The sequence below is a fragment of the Podarcis liolepis genome (genome assembly GCF_965112155.1).
Source record: "Podarcis liolepis genome assembly, chromosome: Z".
NCBI lineage: Eukaryota > Metazoa > Chordata > Lepidosauria > Squamata > Lacertidae > Podarcis > Podarcis liolepis.
In genome coordinates, this window is record NC_139570.1 from 42,811,770 (window position 1) to 42,831,870 (window position 20,101).

At 47.8% G+C, this 20,101-nt stretch overlaps 1 protein-coding gene across 5 annotated transcripts in view; it reads right to left on the minus strand.

The window, feature by feature from the left end:
- AKNA (AT-hook transcription factor) overlaps positions 1–20,101 on the minus strand; it is a 62,758-nt gene that overhangs the window by 26,359 nt on the left and 16,298 nt on the right. For 2 of the 5 annotated variants that reach the window (XM_083485708.1, XM_083485704.1), the window contains exons 2-6: positions 10,912–11,433; positions 8,402–9,603; positions 7,665–7,739; positions 2,870–3,026; positions 1,230–1,384 (exon numbers count right to left, since the gene is read on the minus strand). In XM_083485708.1, the coding sequence (XP_083341834.1) occupies positions 1,230–1,384; positions 2,870–3,026; positions 7,665–7,739; positions 8,402–9,603; positions 10,912–11,221 (1,899 nt within the window). In that variant the 5' untranslated portion in view covers positions 11,222–11,433. The remainder of the gene's footprint in view (positions 1–1,229; positions 1,385–2,869; positions 3,027–7,664; positions 7,740–8,401; positions 9,604–10,911; positions 11,434–20,101) is intronic. The other 3 variants (XM_083485707.1, XM_083485706.1, XM_083485705.1) reach the window with 3 other exon arrangements.

Consider the following 20,101-nt stretch of genomic DNA (forward strand, 5'->3'; position numbering starts at 1 on the left):
AGTATTTTGTGAGGATTCAGTTGCAAACTAAAACGTATGCTTGTGCAACTGAACTGGATTAATATGCTTTGTCACAATTTTGCTTTTGCTTTTGTTTTTAATAGTTAGCAGGTTCTGCATAATTAGCTGAGCTCTAAGTGGAAAGATACCAGTGAAGCTGACAGAGTTTGCTGGTTTGTGTGATTTATTATAGGTTAGAAGGAAGGAGGGAAAGAGCAAACAAAGCTGGAGACACCATGCCTGCAAAGTATCTGCAAAGTATCTGTAAAGTATGGTTCAGCTGAGCTACTCCCTGGGAAGCTGTTAAATCTCCACCTTTTGTTCACTGGTATATTGCCTTGTTGAAACACTTACCACTATGTTATTTCAATACCGTATTCAACGATATGGTGATTTATTGCACAGCCCTACAAAGTGCAAACGGCATTTCCATGCGCTGCTCTGGTTTGCCAGAAGCGGCTTAGTCATGCTGGCCACATGACTCGGAAGCTGTACGCCGGCTCCCTCGGCCAATAAAGTGAGATGAGCGCCGCAACCCCAGAGTCGCTCACGACTGGACCAAATGGTCAGGGGTCTCTTTACCTTTACCTTACAAAGTGCAAAAACCACCAGCTGGTCTTGGCACCAACAAACTGGGTGAAAAACAACCTGTGAAGACACCTTCCCAACTCATAACAACACCTGTAGTAAGCTCATTATTCCCTAACAGCACTCACTTTCTCCCTTCCTTTTACATGCCATCAACTGTGCTAACTAAAGAAACAAGGCTAACTGGATCCCATCACCAATTAGCAACCAAACAAGCACAACAAACCAATGCCACACTAAGAATCCAACTCTCCTCCCTCTCTTAAGTGGGATTCTGTTGTTATTGATGGATGGTGAGCAGATGAAACTGAGAGTGTGTGTGCATATCAGTTTTGCAACAGTAACTAAAGGGGGCTGTTATTTAAGAGAGACTACAGTTCTAAAACACTGAATTGGATGGGTGTGTGCAGGGTTATTTCAGCTGGAACTTGCCGGAACTCAGTTCCGGCTCCTCTTAGGTGGGTGCCATTGCCACTATAAGAGAATAAGAGAGGTGTTCATGGTGAGTTCCGGCACCTCTTTTTCTAGAAAAATAGCACTGAATTGTGTGCATTGCTTGCACAAAGATTCAGAGGGAAGCAAATAGTCACACACAGGCATGCACTTCAAAACAGTTTGCTGGCTCTAAGCTGTGAACTTGCCTGAGTCTGGAATTTGCTAGCTTGGGAAGCCAACAGGTGTGTCAAGTGATCTCCTGCAAAAGGTGTTGATGTGGAGGTGAAGCCATCTGCTGCTGGATTGCCCAAACCCATGGAGTTGGGAAGAGGAAAGGAGGCCGCTTGAGGGCCAGAAAATCCTGCAATTTAAGGAGACAAAAACTTTTATGCATTGAGATAAACGAATCTGGCAAGATCTTACCCATCAGAGCTGCTTAAGGATTGGGGAAGGCTGGGAGGAGACGGTCTAGCTAGCCATGTTCTCTTCCAGACTACTCCAATATTTCTCCCACCCACACAATTCAGTCGACATTTTGTGGATACTGAGCATGCTCACTTCTTATTGCACTGTTGGGTGTGCACCCCACTTTTCTCATTTGAATAAAGTTTGTTCTCCTTTGTGCACTTCTGCAAAGCTTGGAGTTCCCGTAAGACTGCTACTAACCTCACTCTTGTGTTTTGGCTACACCAGGATCCACACTCACAAGAATGAATTTATTAGTAGTCTATAGGAACTGACATATTGAGAAAAGAGATGGTCTTCAGGGCTAGTGAGAAAGCAACAAAAAACCAGCCAAGATAAAATATAGGAAGGACCCCAAGGTACATAGAACTGCTTGGGCATCTAAGGCAGGGATGAGGAATCTTTTTGAACCTGAGGGCCACATTCCCTTCTGGACCACCTTGTGGGGGCCACAAGTGATAGGTAGGGTCAGAGGCAAAAGTGGGTGGAATAGTGCGTGTCAGTAAACAGTAAAATTACCTTTGTGTGGTAGGCTAGTTTCTATGCACACTCATGAACCTCCACCACTATCCTCTACCCAGAAAGCACTATCAGGGTTGAAGAACACATTCCAGCCAGGCAAAAACACTCAAGGAAGGCACAGATCAGGTGAGGGATGTGGCCTAGGGATAGTTCTGAGAACCATATCAGGAACCTGGAGCTTGGGCCTTGCACGCCTCAGTTTCAAGGGCCTGCTATTCTGCTGGCTCAGCTAAGGTAGAGCAGGGGTAGCCAACATGATGCTTTCTACATATTGTTGGGCTAAAACTCCCTTCATCCCAAACACTTGACCTTGTTGCTGGGGCTGTTAGGAACTGGAATCTAACAACGACTAGAGAGCCATTGGAACTCACCCATTGCTCTGTCCCAGCTCCTGCCTACCTAGCAGTTCTAAAGCATAACAGTGCAAGTAGATAAATAGGTACCACTGCGGCAGGAAGGTAAATGGCATTTCCCAGCACTCTGGCTTCTGTCATGGTGTTCCATTGTGCCAGAAGCGGTTTAGTGATGCTGGCCGCATGACCCGGAAAGCTGTCTGTGGACAAACACCGGCTCTCTCGGTCTGAAGTGAGATGAACGCCACACCCCCATAGTCACCTTTGCCTGGACTTAACAGTCCAGGGATCCTTTACCTTTACATTACTCACCACTGATCTAAGCAAGTTCATCAAATGATTGTAGTTTGGGATAGAGGCTGGGCTTGGGGGGATGGGACCATATTTAGCTACCAGCATCAGAGATCTAGCCAATATTCATCCAAACCTTACTGTTTGTCCTAAAGTGAACTTCCTACAAATGTTATTTCTTCCAAAGGATGCTGCACAGGTTTCTCAGACCTTACCTGTATTCCAAGCAGCATCAGGTGCTGAGCTAGAGCTCCCTGTGACCTCAGCTGTCCTGGCCTGAGGGATGCTGAAGGTTATGACCTTGGAGGCCTGAGCCACAGTCCCCATTTGGACCCTATGGCTGGGTTTTGGATGGTCATAGTACAGCCGCACCTGAGAGGCAGAAGAAATCCATGGGGTTATTCAATCCAAATATGATTTTGAAACACAGGGGTGGTGGGAAGGGTGAGGAGGGAAGGGAGAGGAGGGAAGAGCTATGAAGAGGTGCTAGATCTGCATGGAACTCCACCTGAACTGCAGATGGCCTCTTCCCCATGAAGTACCTTCAGTCCCTGGGACTCACTTTGCCTACCAAGGCTGGACAAGGAATGGCCATAGCATTGATGTCCATTGCCCTGACTTAATCAAGAGGTGGAAACCAGGTGTGGGGTGGCTTTCTCTATTTAAATGTCAGTGGTTATTTGAAGAACTGATACAGTTCCTCTGAACATGTACAGAATACATTCCAGACTGTAGCGCTGCTTTTAGAGCACATGCAGAAGACGCCCGTTTTAATCTGTGACATCTCCAGTTAAAAAGGATCAGTCAGAAAGCTATGGAAAACAGGCTCTTCATTGCTTGAGCCCAGTACTGTCTACACTGACTGGCAGGGACTCTCCAGGGTTTCAGGCAGCAGAGTCTTTCGCAGCCCTAACTGAAGATGCTGGACATTGAACCAGGTACCTTCCACATACAATGCAGATGCTCTACCCACTCCCCTCCCCTGGGCTACAGCCCTTCCTTAAAAGCTGGAGAGCCATTGCCATTAGACAATACCACGCTAGATAAACAAATAGCCTTATCTGATAGAAAGCATCTTCTGATGTTGCCAGAGTCAAAAGAAAATTGCTCAGGAAGGCCGTATGAGCTCATCTCTGATTACCCATTCACAAACAACTCTGGGGGCTGAGGAAAATCCCTTATCTCCTCGCTCCATCACCCTTGCTCACTTATTTTCATTTGGCCGGGACTAAAGCTGGATTTCATTAATCCTTGCCATCTGTGCAGTATGCCTCTCTCTCAAACTCCTCCCACATACCCCTCTGTGAACCACAGACCTGGAAATCCATTCTACTATACCTCTCATGCACATTCAGTTATAATCTAGTTTCCAAAGAAGCCTTTTCCTTTTGGGGAGAGACTGTAACGCAGTGGTAGAGCATCTGCTGTGCATGCAGAAGGTCCCAACATCAATCTCCCGTACCTCCAGGTAGAGGAGGGAGAAGCTCTCTGTCTGAAGCCCTGGAGAGCTGCTGCCAGTCAGTGTAGGCAGCACTGAGCTAGCTGGACCAATGGTCTGACTCACTATAAGCTTCACTATTTGTCTAAATGCCCCTGTATAGTGAGCCACAAGGCTGGGTGAGAATTTACTGGTGGTGTCCTCTAAATCTGAGCCAGAATACTGATGGCAGTCACTTTTGGAAGAGGTTTTAAAAGGGATTTGTTAAATTCATGGAGATGTTAGATCCATCAACAGCTATCAGCAACAGGAATAGACATGTCTGTCAGTTTTAGTTTCTCTCATTTTTCAATCTTCAGCTTACCCCATCTTCAGTTCAGTTTGCAATTACTGCAATTTATTTAAAAGCAAATATGTACATTTTCCAATTTCTCCTATTTTACATATTTGGAGGAGTGGTGGTTTTCAATATGATTTTTATTAAATTGTCTATTTTACAATTTCCGATAAATATTTTACATACTTAAGATGTCAATGACTTCCCTTCTTCTCTTTCCATGGTTCATTTTGCATATCTTATATTCCTGTATATTTTACAAAAACTATACCAATCGGTCTTCTGTTATCACATCCATCAAAACTTATTTACACTGTTGAATTTATATTAATACTGCTAGTGTTTTCAATGGTACACAATTATTTTCCATATATTCAATAAACGTTTTCCAGTCTTCTTTAAATGTATGTTCTTCTTGTTCTCTTATTCTATATGTTAAGTCTGCAAGTTGCCAATCTTCTTTGATTGTGACCTCGCTCATTTTCCATTTTGGGGCTAACAAAACACAAGCCACTGTTGTTGCATACATAACCTTTTCCGACACCTGGAGATTTCAGTCTTAATTATCCCCAACAGAAAGGAAAGGATTACCTATTCCATTTTCTCTAATACCTTAATCATGAATGACCATGAAATATTATCAAAGGCTTTATCTGCATCTAAAAAGATTAGTGTGGTCTGCTTTTCATTTCTTTCTTCCAAATGCTCTATTAGATTAATTACGTTTCTTATTTTGTCCATTTGATGGCCTGTTAAAAAACCAGCTTGGTATCTGTGGACTGACTCAGTCAATGTCCTTTTTAGTCTGTTAGCTAAAATTGTAGCAAATAGTTTATAATCATAGTTCAAGAAAGAAATAGATCTGTAATTTTTAGTCTTTGTTAAGTCACTATCTTGCTTAGAGATCAGGGTAATAAATGCATCTATTTTACATATTTTTGGATGCAATTTTGCCTCATACACATTTTCTGCAAGCAATTTCTCCATATAGAATGCACACTTGTTTGTCATTTTGACTAATAAAGGCATTGGTGAACAAACTTCCCTCTTTCCTCATGCACTTTTTAGCTGGGGAATTGCATTGCAAAATTTGGAGGAGTGAGAAGTTTGAAAGATAGCCACAATTCTACCTTTGCATGTTGATTTGGGAAGGTCAAATTAAGATAAGATAATGTAAGCCAAACAATTTTATCCCTCATCCCTAACTAGTTTTCTGCATGAAAGCCAAACAGAGCCTCCCAATCCTGTAGTGCTTTACCCAGAGTATCAAAGACAAAACAACTACAACTAGAAAGGAGAGTTGCCCTGCCAGTGGCCTTCTCTTAAACATTGGGCTAACCACTTCTGGAAGCAGAATGCTGATTATATCATCCATTGACCTGACCCAGCAGATATATTTCTTTTGTTAAGAACATAGTATAATAATATAAGAGCCTGCTGGATCAGGCCAATGGCTATCTAGTTCAGCATCCTGTTTTCACAGTGGCCATTCATATGACTGTGGGAAACCTGCACAGCAGCACTCTCCCCTCCTGTGATTTCTAGCAACTGACCACGGAGGCACAAGCACAACCATCATGGTGACCAGCCGCTAATAAGACTTGAATTTCTCCAACCCTATTTTAAAGCCATTCATGTTCTTAAGACTTCTTTTAATTAATGTCCCACATCTTCCTTCCTCTTTCTGAGTAGCTGCCGTGGTGGTTGCTTCTGCTGGGCTGTGGTTTGAAAAGACGCAGCTCTTAAGATACAGGAAAGGGGTGGGTGGGGGAAAACCTGTTGCAACCCTGAGCTGCTCATCTTTTAGGCACGTTCTCGTATTCTCACATTCCTGCTCAAGCAGAGCCCAGGCTGCCTGACTCACTGACACAAACAGGAACCTGGAACCAAAAGTGCTTGTGTGGGGGGTGGGGTGTATCTTTAAAAAACCAGAAAACAAAACATAATGATTCCTATTCTCTCCTTTAAACAGACTCTCCCCCCCCATAAAGGGGGAGGGGGCCTTGCTAAGAAGAGCCTGGTTGCTAGATCAGGCCTGTGTCCCATCTAGTCCAGGATCCTGTGCTCACAATGGCCAGACATGTTGTTGTTGTTGTTTAGTCATTTAGTCGTGTCCGACTCTTCGTGATCCCATGGACCAGAGCACGCCAGGCATTCCTGTCTTCTACTGCCTCCCGCAGTTTGGTCAAACTCATGTTGGCAGCTTCGAGAACACTGTCTAACCATCTCATCCTCTGTTGTCCCCTTCTCCTTGTGACCTCCATCTTTCCCAACATCAGGGTCTTTTCTAGGGAGCCTTCTCTTCTCATGAGGTGATCAAAGTATTGGAGCCTCAGCTTCAGGATCTGTCCTTCCACAGACATATGCCTGTGCAAAACCTGCAAGCAGGGCCTGAGTGTCACAGCCCTCCTCACGTGATTCTAAGCAACTAGTGTTCAGAGGTCTAGTGTCTCCAACAATGGTGGCAGAGTACAGGCATTGTGGCTAGGAACCACTGCTAGCTTTATCATCCATGAACCTGTCTAATCCTCTTTGAAGCCATCCAAATTGCTGATCATCAGTGCACCATCTGCCTAATCAGCAGCTGGGTTAAAAAAGTGGAGTTTGCAGGCCCCACTGTGATCACAGGAACTTATAAATTGCTGTACCTTTGCCTGCATTGTTTAATGCCAAACCATGCGGGCAAAGGAAAATGGGACACCTGATGTCATTGTGACGCCAGGTGATTGATGGGTAAGTGGCCCCATCACCTTCCAGATTTGGACCACAGGGCAGTGGGAGGTGGTGCCCATTAGTTCTGGTAGGGTGGAAGGCAGGGAGAACAACAGTGTGGGGAGACCAATGGCAGGTGGAGTCAGAGGTGAGATGAGCCAGAGCCAATGAGAGGTGGAGCTGACTGGTTCTAGGCTCCCTGCTAAGCTCAACATAGGGCAACACCAAGATGGAGGAGGAACCTGACATTCAGTGCCATCCCCATGACTGGTTGTAACTCAGAAGGCAGGCAGGTGGAGGATGGCTGAGAGCAGACTGAGGTTGGTGGTGCAGTGCTTCATTCTCCCTAATAGGCCAGTCTCCACTGCTGTGGGAGAGGGAGATGATGGTTGAAAGGTAAGAATCCAGCCTGCTCACCAGATCCAGCTCCCCATTCCTGTCCTACACACAGAAATCTAGCATGACAGAATACAGTTGGATGAAGGACAGTGCTAGGTCCTCAAACAAGCTGGAGACATCCTACCTTTGCACCCAGCCGTAGCCGGTCAATGGTGTTCTCAGCTTCAGCATACTTTGTCAGCAGTTTGTGGTAGTCCTCCTAAAAAAAGAAGAAAGGCATTTGGCATCTGTTAGGTTCATATTTTAGAGTTCCAGTCAACCCCAATGACAGGAGCCCAGGCTGACTGGTTAACAGTTAATAATATAAGAACCATAGAACTGTAGAGTTGGAAGCGATGTTCACAACACAGTCTGATGAATGCTCATAACTCCTTCGTCCACCCCACAAAAAAGGAAAAGAAATCATGTCAAAGAAATGCAAACTGATTAGCCAAATTCATAGAGGACAAGGCTATCCATATATCTACTCTAACATTGGTTGCAACCCATGCAAATTCCATGACTGGACAGCAAGTAGCTAAGAAAATGGAGGGGGGTGTCAAACAATTTGAAATTACCCCAATGGCTATGTTCTACATCTACGGTCAGAGGCAGTCTTTCTCTGAATACCTACCAGTTCCTGGAAATTACAATTTGGGAGAACACTGTTGTGTTCAGCTCCTGCTTGTGGGCTCCCCATTGGGGTATCTGGCTGGCCACTGTGAGAACAGGGTGTTGGACTAGATGGGCTCCCTTTGACCTGATCCAGGGCTCTTCTTACATTCTTAAGGGATACAAGCTCAGACACAGGCCATCTGCCTGAATAAGAAGTAAGTCAATGTGTGGCTTCAGAACTTTCACAATAGACACTGAAGCTATTACCTGAAGTTGATGCACCAGCACTGTAGCTTGTCTTGGGGATTTGAGTTCTTCGGGAATGACAGAAATAGTGGGGTCTTGACATTTCTGCACAGACCCTTCCCCACTGCTCAACAGCACCTCGCGGACAATCTCTGCAGGAGACTTGAAGACCACTGGCTTCCCAGATTCATTGGTCCTCGCTGGGGGGGTCTTCCCCCGGGGTGGATGGTAGCTTTGTGCGTTCTTTGGAAACTTCACTCGAGGCTCCACTTTGGTCAGATCTGGAAGCGGGTAGTTGAGCTGCCCTCGGCCATACTGCAAAGTGTCAGTTGTTGCCAGGTTTACTGGACTAGTTTCTTGGACAGGCTTGCTCAAACCAGACTCTCCTGCCCTTTTCCAGGCAGCTCTCCCCTGTGGGCTCAGGGACCTGGACTGCCTTTTGAATTTGGATGGCAGTCCATGAGGAACATCTGTTTTCAGCTTCCACACCTTTTCCAGCTGCTGGTAGCCAACTTGCCTCAGGGTGTGAGATGTTTCCATTGCCCCGCTTGGTTCCAGAAGCTTCTCCTTCGGTTTAACAGTGGCTAAAGGAAAACACTGAGTTGTTCTGGCTCTGCCAGCAGTGGCAACCACCTTGTCAACACCTTCCTTAGGGTGGCCCAGGTTCTCTATAAAGGAGGATTCTGGTAAGGTCTCAGCCTCAATGCTGGGAAAATTTGGAACATGGTCTACAAACGAGGGGCTATGACTGCTGCCCATGGAACCCCCAAAAGAGCTGCCATGAGGACTTCTCCTTGATGGGGAAGCAAGTGCCATTTCCTCTGGAAACTTCTGAGTCTTGCCAAGCTCATAGGCATCTGTTTTCAAGAGGGTGCATTCCAGAGGAGGCCTGGAAGGAGAGGCACTGAGGTTGGAGTTATCAGAAAACTCTTCTCCACCTTCTGAGATAAAACTGTAGGATTTGCTGCTCTTGTACAAGGCCTGTGGGTCTCTCAGTGCCTCAGGACTGGTGCTATACTCTGAGCCGTACTGGACCTCATATGAGAGCTCTGGGTAGGTCTCTCCCTCACTGCTAGCATCCAACTCCCCTGCTTGTTTCTCCAGATCTTGGGAGCTGCCTGGATCCTGGTCATCTTCTGGGGCACCCAAAAGTTGGTCTCCCTGTGGATGCCAGTAGGAAATCGGACCTTGATCATTGGAGCTTCCATTGTCCTCTAGATGTTCTGTGGGGGAGGAAGAAGAGAATGCTTAAATATATCCCACTTTTGGTCATGTAGCTTAAAGAAGGCAGGCACTAAAATACTAAATTAGATTAAAAGTCCCAGACCCCTTCCAGGAGCTCAGAGTAATTCCATTTAAGACCTCATGACTTTACCAAAATTTCAGGAAGGCCTTTAGATCCTTTCCTCCTCAAACATAAGGGTTGTATTCAATGTTAGTTCTACCTAGAGCACACCCACGGGCATAATTAATTCATCCCACCCCACACCCTCTTGCTAACCCTGCGGAAGCTTGAGCCAGTCACTGTTGCTCAGCCTAACCTACCTCACAGGGTTGTTGTGGAGATAAAATGGAAAAGGGGAGAGTAACGTATGCAGCCTTCCTCCCTGCTGCTCCTAGAAAGTGGCATTCAAAGGTATACTACCCCTGAACATGAAGGTTCAATTTACCTTTTGTGCCCCATTGACACTGACAGATCTGGCATACATGAATGCACCTAATCTCAAAACCATCTGAACCAGACTGCCATCACCACATTTGTGACAGGGAGTTCCATAACTGAATAATGTATTATGTGCCCATCTTTTTGTCTGTCCTGAATCCAATGAGCTTGAGTTCTAGCATTATGGAAGAAAACAAAAAAAACCTCTGTTCATTTTCTCCATGTTATGTGCCATGTGGTAAACAACTATCTCATCCCAGCTTCATCATCCAGAAGATCTGAGAAGTGTGAGAACTGGCATTTGACCTCAGTGTGTGTATTTCACAACATTAAAACTCCACACAAATTCCATGCCAGCTACAGCTGAGTTTCTGACATCTGTATAAATTATCTAAATTTGCAAAAACCATGTGCATTTTGCATCTCTCATTCTGGTTTTGCTAGTAACAGTAGGAAGTTAAAGGGCATTGTGGCTCCAAAACCACTGATAACCTTACTCAGCTGCCTCTCTTGTCCCGTGTTGGGACACGGGTGGCGTAGTGTTCATGGGTGCTAATAGGGTGGACTGTAGGGAGTTGGAGTTAACTAACTAATTCTAGCTTTGTCCCTCTCTTCCTCCTCCCTGCTGAGTTCTACAAAGGACATCACTTTCTACAAAGGACATCACTAAGGAGGAGGAAGTTGGCAGGCAAGACCACCTCCTGGACTGGATGTAAGAAGGGAAGCAGGTTGAGACTGGCTGAGGACATGCTGAGGGTGGTGGGGCAGTGCCCCCTATCAGGCCAGCCTCCTACTGGTTATAATCTACTTTCACTCAATCGGCCAATGTTCATGGGGAAGGGTCAACCAGATCTCCTGTGTTACTCACTGTGTCGGTCTGAAGAATTCCCAGGGCTGGTTGCCCCTGCACATTCGAAGTCCTGACGTTCACCCAAGTCAGACCCCCAGTTGCGTTCTGCCAAAAATTCCTGATTGCTCTTAAGCTCTTCCAGACGTTCAACATCCTCCAGGATCTCCTGAGGAGAAGAGACACCCTGCCGATCCAGGCTTCCCACAAGCCTGCTTCTTCCCATGCTGGGGTCTCCGTCCAGATCTGCACGCCTCTCAAGCTCATCTTCCTCCTCCTCCTGCAGGCGGAGGTGTTGTGCTTCAAAATCATCCCTTGCTGCACTGGACATCCCCGCGGTTACTGATAAGACAGATTGATGCAGGGTGGCGTGGTGGAATAACCTCCGGGGGGGGGGGGCAAGGCGGGAGTGAGACTCACTTGCGCCGTTTCATCATTGCTTCTGCAAAGAGCTGAGGGGTGTCAGGGAGTGGTACGAGCCTTGGAAAAAAAGTAGGTCACATTGCAGTTTCATTCAGCACTTCCACACATCCTGTCCCCAGGCTGTAGGGGGGGGTAAGACAAGAGAGAGTTTGAATGGCAGTCAGGAAAGTTGGCTCATATTTTTCTCAAAGAACCCTTTTTTTGGCCTTTTCATTCAATGGTTAACATTTCTGTTGGACAGTAAGACATGCCCCAACTGCGCCCTCCTTGCGAGGGATGGCAGTCAGCAAACACAGGCTGTCCCTGGAGACAGAACTGAGAGAAAACAGCAAAAGTGGTTGACAGTGTTGGTTTTCCAGGAACTGTCCCTAAATAGATTTCCAGTTTTTGGCTAGCTGGAGAGCTGAATGTCATGAACGCTAGCCTGACACTCCAGCACAAGGGTATGGGTTAGCAAACTAAGGCCCAGGGGCCAGATCCGGCCCAATTGCCTTCTGGATCCGGCCCACGGATGGTCCAGGAATCGCCATGTGGATCGCTGTGGGGATTCTGATTGTTCAGACTGTGCCATTCCCCCCCACACACACACTGCGGCGCCGCCGCCTCCCTCCCTCCTCCTGGCTTTTTCCTGCCCTGCCTAGAGGAGGAAGGGGGCTGGGCTTTGTTGAGCCATGGTTGCCTGAGCGCCATTTTAAGCAGCCCCTCTCCAGAGCCAGTTCTTTTGCGCCGCTCATCGTCCCTCCGCTGCCACCGCTGCCAGCCCCTGCTACTTGCAAGGCACAGGAGCCACAGTTGGCTGAGCGCCATTTAAAGCAGAGCAGGCCCTCTCCAGAGCCAGCCCTTTCGTGCCGCTCATCGTCCTGCCGCTGCCACCACCAGCCCCTGCTGCTCACAAGGCACAGGCAAGCAGCCACCGGGGCTCGTCCAGTGCTGTGGAGAAGGGAGGGGAGAGTCGTGGTTTTTCTTCTTCTTCAAAATATAGTCCATTCACCCCCACAAGGTCTGTGGACAGTGGACCGGCCCCCTGGGGAAAACATTTTCTGACCCCTGGCATGGACTCTTAGGCTACTCTGTGTGGCCCTCAGAAAACTCCCCAGTCCACCTCCTTCAGTGGCCTTGCTTTGCATCCTTCTTGAGTCGCCCCCGCATGTCCTGGCTGTGTCCTTGAATTCTGAGAATTGCTCTTACAATAGAGAAGGATGATTGTGCATAGAAACTAGCCTACTGAACAAAGGTAAAACCTACATTCATTGCTCAGTCTGTTTTTGCCTCTGGCTCTGTCCATCCCTGGTGGCCCTGGGAAGGCTGCCTAGAATGGAATGAGGCCCTCAGGGTGAAAAAGATTCCCAACCCAATTTGATTGTAACACTCTTTTGCTGCTTTCTCTCTTCGGATATCCTGCAAGAAACCCAAGGCTTATCCCAGGAACAAGAAACTTAGATAAAAGGGGGAAGCCGTGGAACTTTCAGTGGTGCTAGAATGCCATTGCAGGGCAGCAGGGCAAGGTAGAGATAATAATAATTATAATAATAATTTATTATTTATACCCCACCCATCTGGCTGGGTTTCCCCAGCCACTCTGGGCAGCTTCCAACTGAATATTAAAAACAGTACAGCATCAAACATTAAAAACTTCCCTAAAGAGGGCTGCCTTCAGATGACTTTTAAAAGTAAAATAGTTGTTTATTGCTTTGACATCTGATGGGAGGGTGTTTCACAGGGTGGGCGCCACCACTGAGAAGGCCCCCTGTCTGGTTCCCTGTAACCTCACTTCTCGCAGTGAGGGAACCGCCAGAAGGCCCTCGGCACTGGACCTCAGTGTCTGGGCAGAATGATGGGGGTAGAGACGCTCCTTCAGATATACTGGGCCTTTGAGGCCGTTTAGGGCTTTCAAGGTCAGCACCAACACTTTGAATTGTGCTCAGAAACGTACTGGGAGCCAATGCGGATCTCTCAGAACTGGTGTTATGTGGTCCCGGCGGCCACTCCCAGTCACCAGTCTAGCTGCCGCATTCTGGATTAATTGCAGTTTCCGGGTCACCTTCAAAGGTAGCCCCACATAAAGCGCATTGCAGTAGTCCAAGCGGGAGATAACTAGAGCATGCACCACTCTGGCAAGACAGTCCGCGGGCAGGTAGGGTCTTAGCCTGCATACCAGGTGGAGCTGGTAGACAGCTGCCCTGGACACAGAATTAACCTGTGCCTCCATGGACAGCTGTGAGTCCAAAATGACTCCCAGGCTGCGCACCTGGGAGTTACCCCAGTTACCCCATTCAGGACCAAGGAATCCCCCACACCCGCCTGCCCCCTGTCCCCCAAAAACAGTACTTCTGTCTTGTCAGGATTCAACCTCAATCTGTTAGCCGCCATCCATCCTCCAACAGCCTCCAGGCACTCACACAGGACCTTCACCGCCTTCACTGGTTCTGATTTAAAGGAGAGGTAGAGCTGGGTGTCATCTGCATACTGATGAACACCCAGCCCAAACCCCCTGATGATCTCTCCCAGCGGCTTCATATAGATATTAAAAAGCATGTGGGAGAGGACGGAACCCTGAGGCACCCCACAAGTGAGAGCCCAGGGGTCTGAACACTCATCCCCCCCCACCACTTTCTGGACACGGCCTAGGAGAAAGGAGCGGAACCACCATATAACAGTGCCCCCAGCTCCCAGCCCCTCTAGACGGTCCAGAAGGATGTTATGGTTGATGGTGTCAAAGGCCGCTGAGAGATCCAGCAGAACTAGGAAACAGCTCTCACCTTTGTCCCTAGCCCGCCGGAGATCATCAACCAGCGCGACCAAGGCACTTTCAGTCCCATGGTGAGGCCTGAATCCCGATTGGAAGGGATCCAAATGGTCCGCATCCTCCAGGCGTGCTTGGAGTTGTCTGGCAACCACCCGCTCAATCACCTTGCCCAAGAATGGTAAATTTGAGACTGGGCGATAGTTGGCCAAATTGGCTGGGTCTAAAGATGTTTTTTTAAGAAGCGGTTTAATGACCGCCTCTTTCAGCGGGTCTGGGAAGGCTCCCTCACAGAGGGAGTCACTCAGAGGAGAAGATGGTGAAATGCAAACAGGGGACACAGAAAGGGCTGAACTCCTCAATGCCTTCTTTGCCTCAGTCTTCTCCGATAAAGAAGCAAATGATTTGGAGCAAATGATTCAGCAGAGGAAACAAAGCCCAGAATAACTAAGGAGATAGTACAAGAACACTTGGCTAGTTTAGGTGTATTCAAGTCTCCAGGGCCAGATGAACTGCATCCAAGAGTATTAAAAGAACTGGCAGATGTGATCTCAGAACCACTGGCAGTCATCTTTGAGAATTCCTGGAGAACAGGCGAAGTCCCAGCAGACTGGAGGAGGGCAAATGTTGTCCCTATTTTCAAAAAGGGGAAAAGAGAGGACCCAAATAATTACCGCCCAGTCAGTCTGACATCAATACCAGGGAAGATTCTGGAGCAGATCATTAAGCAAACAGTCTGTGAGCACCTAGAAAGGAATGCTGTGATCACAAATAGTCAGCATGGATTTCTGAAAAATAAGTCATGTCAGACTAACCTGATCTCGTTTTTTGACAGAATTACAAGCCTGGTAGATGAAGGGAACGCAGTGGATGTAGCCTACCTTGATTTCAGCAAGGCATTCGACAAGGTACCCCATGATATTCTTGTAAAGAAGCTGGTAAAATGCGATCTTGACTATGCTGCCACTCAGTGGATTTGTAACTGGCTGGCTGACCGAACCCAAAGGGTGCTCATCAATGGTTCCTCTTCATCCTGGAGAAGAGTGACTAGTGGGGTGCCACAGGGTTCTGTCTTGGGCCCGGTCTTAATTCAACATCTTTATCAACGACTTGGATGATGGACTCAAGGGCATCCTGATCAAATTTGCAGATGACACCAAACTGGGAGGGGTGGCTAACACCCCAGAGGACAGGATCACACTTCAAAACGGCCTTGACAGATTAGAGAACTGGGCCAAAACAAACAAGATGAACTTTAACAGGGAGAAATGTAAAGTATTGCACTTGGGCAAAAAAAATGAGAGGCACAAATACAAGATGGGTGACACCTGGCTTGAGAGCAGTACATGTGAAAAGGATCTAGGAGTCTTGGTTGACCACAAACTTGACATGAGCCAACAGTGTGATGCGGCAGCTAAAAAAGCCAATGCAATTCTGGACTGCATCAATAGGAGTATAGCATCTAGATCAAGGGAAGTAATAGTGCCACTGTATTCTGCTCTGGTCAGACCTCACCTGGAGTACTGTCTCCATTTCTGGGCACCACAGTTCAAGAAGGACACTGACAAACTGGAACGTGTCCAGAGGAGGGCAACCAAAATGGTCAAAGGCCTGGAAACGATGCCTTATGAGGAACGGCTAAGGGCGCTGGGCATGTTTAGCCTGGAGAAGAGGAGGTTAAGGGGTGATATGATAGCCATGTTCAAATATATAAAAGGATGTCATATAGAGGAGGGAGAAAGGTTGTTTTCTGCTGCTCCAGAGAAGTGGACACGGAGCAATGGATCCAAACTACAAGAAAGAAGATTCCACCTAAACATTAGGAAGAACTTCCTGACAGTAAGAGCTGTTCGACAGTGGAATTTGCTGCCAAGGAGTGTGGTGGAGTCTCCTACTTTGGAGGTCTTTAAGCAGAGGCTTGACAACCATATGTCAGGAGTGCTCTGATGGTGTTTCCTGCTTGGCAGGGGGGTTGGACTCAATGGCCCTTGTGGTCTATTCCAACTCTATGATTCTATGACCCCGCAGAGCCCATCGCCCAGCCATTCCCAGCTCGCTTTTATCAGCCAGGATGGGCAAGGATCAAGGAGACAGGTGGTCGGTTTCACTTGTCCAAGCAGCCTGTCCACATCCTCGGAGGTAACAGATTGGAATTGATCCCATGTAACAGGACTAGACAGAACTCTAGCACTCTCCTACCCTGGCCCTGCTCCCACGGTGGAGTCTACCTCCTTCTGAATCTGAGCAACTTTATCTGCAAAAAACTTTGCAAAAGCATTGCAGGAGATCTTGGGGTCCCTACCAGGCCCCGGTGGTGCAGGTGGTTCCGATAGATTGCGAACCACCTGAAAAAGTCTCCTGCTGCTGTTTTCTGCAGATGTAATGGAGACGGTGAAGAAGGCCCTCTTCGCCGTCGCCATTGCCACTTGGTAGGCTCGACGTTGAGCTCTAGCCCGTGTCCGGTCTGATTCAGAATGAGTTTTCCGCCACCGGCGCTCTAGGCGTCTCAACGATTGTTTCATCACCCTCAGCTCCAGGGAAAACCACGGGGCTGTCCGGGCTCCATACAATCGGAGAGGGCGCTTCGGAGCCAGACAGTCAATAGCCCTGGTTAACTCCACATTCCAGTGGGCCACCAGGGAATCAGCTGATGAGGAACTGTCTTTCTGCTGCAGCCTACATTCCCTTGAAGGTTACCTGGTGGCTATGCTTGCTCACAGTGGGCAAGAGTGGACATGGCATGCCTCTTCCTCTCTCCCATAGCCCCTCCTTCTCACCTGCATGAAGTTTGGCCAAGGATCGAATGAAAATGTGCTGAGGACTGGATTTAAGGCCAGGAAGACCTGGATTGAAATCCCCACTCTGGGACAGCTTGTATTAATCACCAACTCTTGGCATATCCTACCTCACAGTCTTGTTATAAGAATGAAATTTGCTGTGTGTGAAGAAGAGACCCCTTGGAGGAAGGCTGGCTTCTCCCGAGGCCGATACCAGTTTGCACAATAGATTCCACTCTCTTCTACACACACACTTCAGCCTCCCCTTCCATACAGATGGCAGACACAGAAATTCCAGTATCAGGCCGTGCCATTTGCCACAGGCAAAGTGTGACGCAGCTGCGCGCGGGGGGGGGGGGGAGTCTTCTATCCTCTCCAGCCAAACTGTAGTGTCTGAAAAGGTTCCATTCATTCCAATGGAGAGGTGGCATTAATTCCAGAGCCAGCAAGGCAATAAAGGACTCATCTCACACATAGCTGAGGAACTCAAAGGGGGCATTCACACAATCCACTAAGATCATAGACTTCAAACAGGGGTTCTTGTGCACAGCTGTTGGGATTAGGATTCTGTCTAAGGTGGACAGAGTGTATGAAGACTCCAGCTGGATTAGGCCAAAGACCCACCTAGCAGTGTCCATTTGGGGAAGGCACATACCTCAGTGGTAAAGCATCTGCTTTGCATGCAGAACATCCCAGGTTCAATCCCTGGCATCTCCAGAAAGGAGTGGGAGTGTACCCTCTATGAAATCCTGGAGAGGCACTGCCAGTCAGCATAGACAATGCTGAGCTAGATGGACCAAGGCAGCCTCTTATGTTTCTATCCTGCTCTCACAGTGGCCAACCAGTGCCGCTGGGGTGCAGGACATGAGTGCAACAGCACTCTTCCCTAACAGCAATTTCCAGCATACTGTCTGATTGCGGAGGAACAGCATGGCCAATGTGCCTAGTAGTTATCAACATGGATTTGTCCAATCCTCTTCTAATGTCATTCAAGTTGGTGGCTGTCACCACATCATCTGGGAGTGAGTTCCATAGTTTTAAGTATGGGTTTCCTTCTTCCTGCATGATGCTCCACTTGAGGTGGACAGGGCTTCTGCCCCCACCCCCCAAGGGAATCCATCAAGGTAAGGTCATGCACAGTCCATTAGGGTTTGCAGCTCACCCTGAGGTTATGGAAATGCAACCACATTACCTGGGTTCCACTTGCAGCTGCTGGGCTTATTGCAGTCCAGCTTGGCTGAGAAAGACCCATTAGCACACAGCCTCCTTTGTTCACCACTTTTTGTTCTGGGAGACTAAGTGGCCTTCACTTTCACTGTCGCCCAAGGCTGCTTTTAAAGAGAGGGGCCTCTCAGTAAGCCTGTATGATTTTTCTCTATTGTGTGACTCTCCTTTTCTTACACACACACACACACACACAGAGAGAGAGAGAGAGAGAGAGAGAGAGAGAGAGAGAAGCTAGTTTCCTCCCACACCAAAGGCACCAGTAACCACTCATGCTGTCTCTTCTTGCTTTCCCTAAAGCCATGAGTTCACAGCCCCCTTTACCCCTCTCTAGAGAAAAGTCCTTTCATCCACTCTGTTTCTCCACAGGTTAAATATATGAGTTAGAGAGAGAAAAATCCATCCAAAGACTCCCAAATCCTCTACTGAGGCAATCTGAATTTGGGGAAAAACATGCCAGATCAAGTCCACACAAGGCCAAAGCACACATCTACAGTGGACGCTCGGGTTGCGAATGTGCTCCATGCGGGATGCACATTCGCAAGCTGCAGCATTCACAACCCGCATCTGCGCACGAGTGGGTTGTGATTCGGCGCTTCTGTACATGCGCAAAGAGTGATTTAGCGCTTCTGCGCATGTGCAACCACCGAAACCCAGAAGTAACCCATTCCGGTACTTCCGGTTTCGGCGGTCCACAACCCGAAAAAAACGCATCCTGAAGCTGCTGTAACCCGATGTATGACTGTACATGGCACTATGCTCCATTGAACTAAGCTCCTAGTTCTCACTGAGGTGAGCAATATGTGTCTGAGTCTCCCACTTTATGTGAGGGCTCACATGATGCTCCTCTGTAACACCATAGATGTTCCCTGTACTTAACAAGCTAGTGACTCAGGGTTTGGAGACTAGCCACTTCTCCTAGTTTTCTACATGCAGGATTTTATTTTTGTCTTGCATTTTGTTATGCAGCAACCTTTCAAGCATATGAGCCCCACCAGGAGTCTGGATAGAAGCAGGGCAAACACCAGTTGGCCACCTCAGTGAGACTTGCCTCTGAGTAAATGTGCCTAGCATCCCAAGACACTGCTCCTTCTCTTGTGTTAAACACCTCTCCACCCAGGAGCAAAAAGAACCAGCGCAACAAACACAGCAAGGCCACATCTGAAACTGGAGACAGCTGGTAATTGCCGCACCTGGGAACCAAGCGCATCACTATGGATTAAATCTAAACTGTGACCATGGAGATTCTCAGCATGAAGCTTTTCTGAAGGACAAACCAGAGTAGGCACAGGAAGGACAACTCACCAGTAAAACAGCAACTTGGATTGCTCCTCTGCTTATGATGTTAATGAAAAGAAAAGCTGGAAACCTGAGTGGTGTTCCGTAATGCTCCTCTTGTCGAGCTTTTTCGCTTTCAATAGGGATTGTGACAAATTCATGAAGAATGGGTTTATCAAAGGCCGCTAGCTGTGGTGCCCATATGGAACCTTCATGTCCCTAGGCAAGGTATCTGAACACCTGTCATGTTCTGGTCTGACACTGGAACTGAAAGGAAAAGCACCAAGGCTGGAAGACCATGGACAGCTCCAAATGAGCAGCTTGCTTACACAAAGCTTGAGAGCAGATCGAGGCCTTTAATGCCTCCCTCTTCCAGGCTCCACTCCCTTGAGAGAACTTCAGAGGGCCAACCCTCTGGCCTGAAGATGGGCACTCCCTCCATACTACAGCCTCCCTCCTGGTGATGCGCAGTGGGAGGCATCTGGAGCTTCAGGCTCAGGGGAAGGTACCCAGGAGGGTCCAGGGAATGGCCCTACCAGCTCTGGTTATCTGGGAGGTTCCTCTCATTTTTCTACAACCTTCTCAGGTGCAAATGTCTCCCAATCTTCCACAGTCAGCTCAGACCTGACCGAGCCACAACAGCTGCTCCTGCAGCCTCTGATCATGAAGACACCAGTTGCTAAATAGGTAAGCGACGTGTGAGGGCTGTTGCCTTCATGCCTTGAAAATATCTGACTGACCCACTGTGGGAAGCAGAATTCTGAAA